We start from the raw sequence: 9,905 nt of genomic DNA on the forward strand, positions 1-9,905 counted from the left end.
ATTCATGGCAGCATACAAAAAATGAAAGCTTACAACAGTAATTGTTATGATGGGAGAATTTAAAAGGCATGGCAGCCTGTGTTGCCGATACATGGCCTCAAAAACATAAGTGAATTCATTTTAGTAAAATGCGTAGGTTTTTTTCTTCTGGGCCAGTGAAGTGACAACTTCTGTAGTACAATTGGTAGCTATTTCTAGCAGTTACTTTTAACTGGTTTTGTCTGTGCCCAGACAGTAGGCTCTCAGACAAAGCCATACTGTGGTGCAGAAACATGACAAGATATGAGCCAATGCAGAAGTTAATTGTGATTTTTAAAATGTCAAATTGGTCATGTCCTGCGACATTAGGTATGGTTGGTTGTGTGAGTCAGTTTCAAACAACTGCTCTTTGTTAAGAAAAGGTAGCAAATGACCAGATACCACAGCCTGGCACATCTGTGTGTATTTGCAGCCATCTCTTCTGGTGTTCCTTCTGGCTTGGTATGCCTGTGCATTGTCCCCTGCAGCCCCCTCAGGGAACACTGGTAACGGGGGGGAATGGAAATCTGCCGTTTATCAGTTGGAAAACTGAGGAAGATAAAATTTACAGGACTGTCTTCACAAGGAGACCACTGAAAATTTCAGAATTTAGTACACTTTCAGCAGCACCTGCTCATTGAGATGTATGCAGAAGGTTATGCAAATCCTTCTCATCCTTTTCCAACTGTATAATCAACTGCAGACTGAAGGAGTCTGGTTTTATTACACAGGATGTGATGAATCGGAGCATGTGATGCAGACATTTGGTGCCTGTAAGTCTTTCAGGAGAGGAGGAAATCCTTGTTATGGCCAAAAATAGATTGCTTTGAGATGAAGGGCAGACTGGCTTGGGGAAATACACGTCCCCATCCCCCAACCAAAAAACCCCAAAACAACACAGAAAACAACAAAAACCAAAACCACCCTGAACCCAACATTGTTTTGGAAAGTGTTGTCTGCCCTGCATATGCAGCATGAATGGAGGAAATTCAGAACAGGGAAGACTTGTGAGGCTTGCATAGATTTGTACCAAGTCACAAAGGCAGGTCATCAACATCACAAATGCCTTTGAGAGAAGGAGAACAAAATTGCAGCTCATCAACTCCTGATATTTATGCATCCCTATGGATACAGTTTGGCATGAGCAAAAAAGATTTTTGTTTTTCTTTTCTATTATGCTGGATTTCTCTGTGCATTTTGGGAAGTTTGTTCTTTTAATGTGTGGTGTAGAAGAGGTGCATATCCCAAATAAAGTTTAATTAGGGAAGGTATTTTGAGGTCAGTGCTACCTTCTAGAACCACAATCTACTGAGAGTAGTAGTCATCCACTCTTTACCACAACTGGTATTTGGGACCCTCCTTCTCCCATTGTGGTTTTGTATGGGAAAATTCTGCTTCAGTTATTTTGATTGTCTCATGGACCTACTTAATAACTGCTTGGAGGGTGACAATTTAATGTCATTTGGGTAGGTTGGCTGCCTGACACCTGGCAGCAGGTGATCAATTTTGAGGATATTTACTTCATGTTGCATTTTATAAGACTTTTCAAGGTTGAAGGCTCTGGCTGATGTTTGGCTGAAAATGAGGGAGTGGCTCATGACTTCTGATCTGGAGTAAGATCAGCAGTTGTTATTGCTTGTCACCTTGGCCACTTCTTTTGAGTAAAATGCCATTCTATCTGTGACTTATTCCTCTACCCAACACTTAAGGAAAAATCTCTTTTGCTCTTTGATTTAATCTAACTAGAGACGGCTCCACAGTTCGGTTGCTATATGTGCAAAAGGAAAGAAAGAGATGTGTCCATTTTAAACAAACTTGCAGCTTCAAATGTATTGTTTGGCAAACACTCGGACTTCCATTTTTCTTTAACTACATGTTTCTAGTTTACACTGTGAAAAGAAAAGCTGAAAGAAAATTTTTTTTGGCTGTAAACATTTTCAGATATTTTCATATTTAACCACTTAATTATGAAGTCAGTTTTAGATTTTCAAATTTCACTGCAAAAATATTTTTAAGAAATAAATGCAAACTCAGTAGTATTTACCTGTACATGCTAAATACGTATGCACACTTGAACTTGAATCTTTCAGCTAGTTCTGTAAGCTTGAATGTGTCAGCTGTAGCAAAGGTTAGAGGTTAAATCAACTCTGGTAGCTTTCACTGAGTTAAGTTTTATTTTCTCATTTTTCTTTTTTTACATGGTAAAGGTGCCTCTGGTGTCCACTGAAAACAGAAGGATCTGTATGAAGTTAGCCTAAGAAAAAAATCTGTGTCATTTGGGATTTCTTTGTTTATTTCAAGCTGTTTGCAATTAGTGTCCAAATTGAACAGAAGACAGCTTCAGTAAATTAGATTATGTGTCATTAGAAGTGCTCCTGGTGTTTTATAAAGGTTCTGATCTTTGTTATGCTTCTGGTCAGTGACCAGAGTTACAAATGGAAAGGAAAAACAAGGGTCCACATAGGGCTTGACAACAGTTTTTGGTGCCATAGCTGATGATGAGAGCAACAAGAATCATAATGGTGGAAAATAGCCTTTCTTAAAAGTGCCCTTCTTAATTTACTGATGCAGCTTCCTTGGATCTATTAGTATTGGAATAACTCTGTCATGTGTATCATTCTTCCAAGTCTTCTACTGGACCCTACTGCTAGGACAGTCATTTTCTATATCATGTCTTCTGTAATGAAATGCTTCTTCTGTTCCTTGTGCTGCTGCTGCTTTGGAGCATTGTTGGGAACATCTCCATTCAGTTTCCAGAAAACTACTATACCAGAACTGAAGGTTTCCAGTTGTCAAAACTTGTATGTGATCTTTATCATCCTAATATAGTGCTGGTAACCATCTTTTACACTATGTTATTCAGTGGTTTCATTTCCTCTATTTGAAAATCCAATTCAGTGCTTAAATTAACGGTATATTGTTTGCATCCTGTCCTTTGCATGCAAGGAACATTTTCTCTTAATCTCATGTTTAATACCTTCATCATAGATATTTTAATCAAAGAACCTTGAAAGGATTGTTTCTTACCTTGGCTGTTCTTTTAAAGAGTCCTCTGTTTCCCCAGTGTTGGCCTTGTGTGGTACTCTTTTATGCTTCCAATGGACTCTTTGTAATTTTTTAAAAGTTCTTAATTTCTCTTTATTCTCCTACATCCATGTTGTAAAAAGGGTGGGAAGTCTATCACAACCCACCTGCTGGTCACTCTGAAACAATCATCTTAGTCTTATGAACCTGTAGCAAGTCTCTTTATAAGGAGGAAAAAAAGACCATATTATTTCTCAGGCAAAAAGTTATCACGTGATGAAGTCATGACTATGTCTAATTTTGGACCGTATAGAACTTCCTAGATAGAATACCTGTGCTGGAAAGCTGCTTGGATGTTGCTCAAGAGAAGCATCACAGAGGTTGACATTTTCTATCACTGTATTCCAGGACTGATTGATCATGTGTATTAGTAAGGGATTCTAAAGTTTACCAGTTAGGTAGGCAGACTTTGGTATCCTTTTGGGTCAGGTTTAAGAGACCTGTTATAAATAGATATAGAGAGTGGTTTCTGGGGACATTTGAATGTGGAAGCTTTGGTTGTAAATACCAGTTCAGTCTTAAGCTTTCTCTGCAATTTAAATATTCTAGAGACAAGGAACCTGAAGAATGCATCTCTTGGGAATAAACTACTTATCTGCTTGTGGTTTTTATGCTCTGTAGGCATCATAAAGTCTTTCTGCAGCAGTTCAGTGGTATGCCTGTGTTCTTGTTTTCTGGATTTTTTTTTGTTTTGTTTTTTAAAGCCATCTGGGAAGATGGGACCAGTGTGGCTGTCAAAATCAACTAGCATCAAAATTGGCTCTGCATGCTGTACTAGATGCCTCTGATGCTACATCACTGGAAAGGAGTGCAGTTGTTAGGATCTTCCCCTTGAGGGCAGTAACTTTTTCCTTAGTTTGAGAACTTGAAAAGTGCATTTTTCTCTTAAAAAACAGTTGGGGAAAGCAACTTAATTTTTTTGTGTGTGTGTGATTGTTGTATAGAGATCTGTTCAGCCAGAAGTAGTGTGCTGAATCCAGTTCCGCTAGGTTAGCCAGAAGCGATATACTTGCCTCCACAGGAATGAAGTGTAACAATTTTCTATAGCTTGTCCCCAAGAGTCAGGGACAGTCAGAAGTTGTCTGAAGGAGTGTGAAAGTAGTCCTTTTAGAAGTGCATTCTTTAGCTCTAGTTCATCATGCCTAGCCTAGCCATCAGAGGATTTTTAATCCTTCCTTTTCTCAGACCTGTAAAAGGGCTTCTAATATCCTTGTGAATTATTTACAGAGCAAGGCCACTTTTTGCTTTCTTTTGCTAGGAAATGATGCTCTATTAGGCCATGTGAAACTCTTTTAGATACCTGTCTTCAGTTTAATGTCTGAGCATGTATTTGAAGCTAACCAGGTGGTGTATTCTTAACTCAGCAATTAGCTTGTTTCTGTCTGTCCTGGGAAATTCTTGTTCCTGTACCCAAACGTGACTGAAAATATTTGGCTGAACTGAAGGAAAATGACACTAGAAGCCTTTCTGTCAGAGGTCTGTTGCACTCCTGTCTAAAAAGGAAAGTAGATAAGTACAGTTTTGGGCAGTTGAACTCATCCTTACTGAAATAAGGTTTGGATGCTCAGTCTTTTTTATTTTACAATGCTTTCCATTGATGTTAGAATTGAATTGGTTTGGGTGCTCGCTTTTCCTTATGTTGTTTTATGAGACTGTTTACTGAGCTAATAAATATTTTTGGTATTTCAGTGTTGGACACTGCTACCTGTTCAATGAAATACTCCTTGGTATTCTGTAGCCCCGTGATGCTCAAAAGTGATAGTGGATCATTTAAAAGCAGCATGAGTTTTATCTGACATGTGGAGTTTTCTTATTTCCATAGGGCTCAAATAAGTTATGACACCAGCTTTCTCTATGTACTTGACCATTACCTATAAGAATCTACTTCTAAAAAAGCCAGACTTAGTATCTTAAATAAGCTTAAATACTACTTTTACTCGTGGGGTTTATACGTGGCAGCTATGCCTTTGATTAGGCTATGAGTTGATTGGGCTCAACAGAAATTACCATCCAAGTGCTATAGGCTGGCCTACAAAGTGCATTCATAAAATTATCCTGGGACTTGGACATGGTCTCAAAGAATTCTGCTTTCTTTGAGTTACTCTTTAAATCTGATTTTATGATTTTAGAATAACAGTGAAGGCAAGTTTTTGCTTAGTGGCATTTGCTAAAAGGTTTTATAGCTTTCTAGTTTTTCAGTGATTTGTAAGCCCCCTGGAAGACCCTACCTGAAAAATGTAACTGAAGTAAAAATATTTAAACAGAAAAGGACAAGGGGCTTAGTACTCAATTTTTCTTCTGGATCATCTTTTAAATAATATTCTTGAAATTATTATCCTGGTGTAGTTAGTGCTTGGTGTCATATGTTCAGATTTACTGTCAGATGTTTGAACATGAAGGAGTTTTAGTGAAGAAACTCCTAATACTTTGTATTGTTATTGTTTATTAAACAAGTGAAAGCTGAGGTATGTCTTGTACTGAATTATGGTATGAAATAGAGAAAGTATGAAACTAGAATGCCAACATATTTAAAATACTTTCTGAGAAGTCTGCTTGATAATTTTTCTAAATTCAGTGGAAAGAATTTCAGGGTAGTCAATGTAATTAATTCTAGATTTCTTTTTCATTTACTAAAGAGTTTGCCTTTTTGATAGAATTACTCAGAGTGAATAAAGACTGTAAATATGGAAAAGCAGAACAAAACTACTCCATTCAGATTTGATTGGGGAGAAAAAGGAGGCAGCTGTAGTTCTTAAAAGCATGGTGAAACTTAATAATGTAATTTTGATTTGGTGAATGTTGAAGTTAAACTGGTTTGTGTGTAGTGCCCTTTGACTCTTTCTCAATGCCATTTCTACTTTCATTAAAACAGTTTATTGGGATCCCAGTTTCCAGTGTGCATAAAAATGAGGTGTTGCTAATTTTAAATCAAATATGTTTTGATTTTCTTTAAAAAAACAAACAAACCCTATCAAAAAGCTGTATGAAATACCATAGCATTTCTTAGTGGCTCCCCTTTTCATTCACTGAAATGAGTATTATTTTACTTTATGTTTGAAATAAATATCAAAGTGTTTGTTTTCCATCTTCTGCTTCAGGGTGAAAATCCTTTTGAAATAAATGATCAGGCTCAGGAGCAGCAGACGGAAGAAGAGGATAAAGCTGATGAGCCAGTTGAGGGTGAGGAAGAAGAGGAAGAAGAGGAGGAAGAAGAAACTGAAGAACAAACTGACTTCACTTTAGACCACACTGAAGATAACTAAGTGCAAGAAAATGAAAATATATTAGGGGGGCAAAACAGCTTTTTATTTCTGCTCAAAAGTGGCTAAGACTTTTTAATAGTCTCAGATGAAGTTGTTGAAGATTCCCCACCATATGCATGCATTCCATTCTGTGGAAAACTTGTTTATATAATTCCTCTGTGTTTCTGATTTTGTTTAAAATGAAATTAAGACTATTTTAGTTGAGCTTTTTATAGAAAACTGACTGTTAAAGCTGATTAAAACATTGTGTTGTATATTTTTTTAAGCATCCTATTTTTTTGGTGTGTGTATTAAAAGTTGGATATAATAATAATTTTTGGTCTAATCAATTGAAAAGAAAGGCAGGTCTGTGGGGTAAATATATTAAATGCTGTATGGCATAAGCTTATCATATTTACCTCTTAGTACAGAATAATTAACTTCAAAAACTGTGCTGTTGAGTGTGGCTGTTTTGGGGACTGCATTGCACTCTGTATAATAGAGTATGTGTTATAATATGCCTTGTAGCTTTTTGTGATAAGATGTACCAGTTTGTAGCAATAAAACACTTAAGAAATGTTACTGTTTTAAGTGTCTATAGTTCAGTATTTAAAGTATTTGCCCATGATAACTACCAGATTGGTTTCAAATCAAACCTTCATTGATATTATGATTGAAATTATTTAAAGTTTGTAGTTGCATCTTTGTGACTCATGTTATTTATAGCTGATTTTTGATGTATTCAGACTCCACCTACCAGGACAGATAAGCACTTTAGCCTTTACTGTATGCCTAGGGGAAGCATGCTTTCAGTTTATTTACATGCTGTGTACTGTTGTTTATCTTAGAAATTATATGCAAGTACACTTGTGTTTTTCCATAGTTCCTTCTAATCAAGCTTTTGACTAATGAGAACTGGAAATGTCTGATTTAACTGTGTCTAAGTACAGCTAAGTAATTTGCACAATTTTTCCCTAAATGTGTTAACTTAACAGAAGTAACTTTACAATCTCTTGTGGTCATTATGGGGAAATTTTTTCAAAATCTCATCATATATGTAATTGTGCACACTTCTGTTGAAGAATCTTTGTTTTAATTTGTAGCCATCACAGTATACAGGTGGTATAAGCAGAGAGTGGACAGAGGTTAGATAGAATTAAAATACTTCTAATCTCAAATGCTAACCAATTTGGTTTTTTAGTGATCTGTTTTAGAACTGGGGAAAGTATACAAGTATTATGGGGGAATACTTGTTTTAGATATTAGTCCACCAGAAAGCCTAGTAGCAGTCAACTCCGAAGAATGCTGTGTATTATAGTCACTTATCTGTTGCCTTTTAGTGTAGCTTGGAGAGTAGAAAATACAACATTGTGAGGAAAGAGGAAACTGAGTTTGGTGCCTTGACCTTTTGTTTTCTATGTGGCTTATAACTTTTCCATTTAAAAAAATCAGCATGATTTTAAAAAATCAGCATTGTTAGACATTTAAGTGGGTTAGCTTGGAACTAACACTTAGCGTAGGTTGATTGAAAGATTTGTTAGGCCTCCAGCTGGTTGTACAGTATCTCTTGGATGTGTAAGTTTAAAACAATAAGTACTTTCTAGATCTCTAAGCACTCATTCTTCTGTTCTCCATCTTAAGGCTCGGATTAAGATTCATATTTGCATTACTTTTTAAGGTGTAATCTCCCCTTCTGCCTTACAAGCTGGTCACTCAACTATTTATGTGTTCTATTTGTAGATCTCTTGCCCTACAAGAGGAAGATGCTGATCTCTTCCCAGACAACAGGAACTGTATCAGTGTTCTAGGAACTGGCGAGAGCTTTAGCCTGAGAACTTGTTTGCAGTAGTTAAGAGAACTGAGATGCTGCCCAAATTTCTGCAAGTGGTGGGTTTTTTGTCTTTGTCTATGGCTCCTTTACTAGTTGGAGAGAATTAAGTTGATTCTGAGTAGCTAAGATAAGCTGTTCTACTTAAGATCTTGGTACTTTTTTTCCATTGGTGTAGTTATTTTATCCTTGGGATCTTTGAACTTTAAGCATTCTTAACTTCACTGTTAAATTAAACTTAAATGACAGATTGAGGGGGGGGCAACTGCTGGTTACCCTTTTCTGTAGGCTTAGAAGGAGCTTTTAATTGAGTCCCTTTTGTAGCTAATGTAGGAAATTAGTTTAATTTGAAACATCAGCAACTAAGTATAATTTCAGAGGGAATGATGGTTGCCCATTCCAGATGACACAGATTCCTGATAAACTGTGGCCTGCCCCACCATCCCAGTTATTCCAAACTGAGTGGGGATTGCATTTGTTTATTTCAGAATCTTAGAAATAAAGATCACAGTTCTAGGCAGTTCTGGATGATGATACCTGCCAGAATATACAGGTATATTTATTTACACACCCCTGGTAAGAGGCCTTTCCAGTTTAACTATAAATTTTCTTGCTGTCTTCTGCTAACAGACTTCTACAAAAAAAAAAAATCAAGCTTTTCCTTAAATGCCAATCTAATCTTCCAGTATTTTTTCAGATGCTGGAATGTCTCCTGCTCTTTTTAAGCAGCACTAAAATAGAGGATCCAGACCTTTTCTTCAGTTGTTATCCTTCTACTAAATGAAGTTCACACCTGCTCAACTTTTAGGAGTTTAGGGAGAAACTTTATTGTAAGGAGTGCCCATAACCATCAGAGTTGGGTCTCTCCTAGATGCTTCCTCCCAGCTTAAAGAAAGGAAAGGCTTGGAAAGTCTCACATCCTCTTGGGTCTATGGCCTGCGATGAAGTCCCTCAAATCAGGTGAGAGGGCCGAAATTTTACATGAGGTTTGTTAGTAATTAAGGCTTGTTCCGAGTTAAGTATAAAAATGAATAATGTATCTGTTCAATTTGTTTTTAAGGTAACTTCTAAAAATTTCCGACATTTTAGGCTTACAATACTGTACTTGCTTTTAAAATAACTGTAATTGTGCTATGTCCTGCAGCTCAATTCAGCTGTCTTTAAACAGATTTGACTGGTTTTAAATACAGCCAGCCAATGAATAAGCCTTTCTGTATAAATAAAAATGTGTATAAACTGAAGTCCAACATCTAAAACAAAAGAGCTTCTGATCTTATTCTACAAATCTAAGCTTTCCTCATCCCATCCTTTGGTACTTCAAAGCTGATGCCCACAGGAAAAGGAATAAATACCTAGAGGGTGAACTGGAGCATCAAAATCTGCTGAGGCAAAAACATGAAAGAGAAGGCTTCTTAACAAGACCCCAAGACCCCCTACTATCCTGTGATTCTGATTTAAAACACAGTTCTGCTTGTATGCAGAAGTATGGTTGGGTTTTTTTTTTCAGGATTGAAGAATACTAGGGGCTATGGGAGAACAAGGAATAAATAACCTGCTTGCTTTTGTGGTCCCCTTCAGGTCAAACATTTGAGTCTTTGCACCAAATATGCCTGTTCTTTTCATGGAGACTTGCCATTCTCACTCTTCTTTACCCCATACGTCTTCCTTGTGGACTGTAGAACATGTGTATTCCAAACTGTGTCTGTGTTGATAGGGTTCTCTATGCCCAAAGC

At 36.8% G+C, this 9,905-nt stretch overlaps 1 protein-coding gene across 2 annotated transcripts in view; it reads left to right on the forward strand.

Annotated features, from left to right (window-relative positions):
- Positions 1 to 7,850, forward strand: part of ZNF326 (zinc finger protein 326) — a 30,104-nt gene extending 22,254 nt beyond the window's left edge. Inside the window, exon 13 of one of the 2 annotated variants that reach the window (XM_074906544.1) lies at positions 6,201 to 7,850. In XM_074906544.1, coding sequence (XP_074762645.1) covers positions 6,201 to 6,365 — 165 coding nt within the window. In that variant the 3' untranslated portion in view covers positions 6,366 to 7,850. The remainder of the gene's footprint in view (positions 1 to 6,200) is intronic. The other variant, XM_074906545.1, reaches the window with a different exon arrangement.
- Positions 7,851 to 9,905: the final 2,055 nt, after the last annotated feature.

This window comes from Athene noctua, chromosome 5 (genome assembly GCF_965140245.1).
Source record: "Athene noctua chromosome 5, bAthNoc1.hap1.1, whole genome shotgun sequence".
Taxonomy (NCBI): Eukaryota; Metazoa; Chordata; class Aves; order Strigiformes; family Strigidae; genus Athene; species Athene noctua.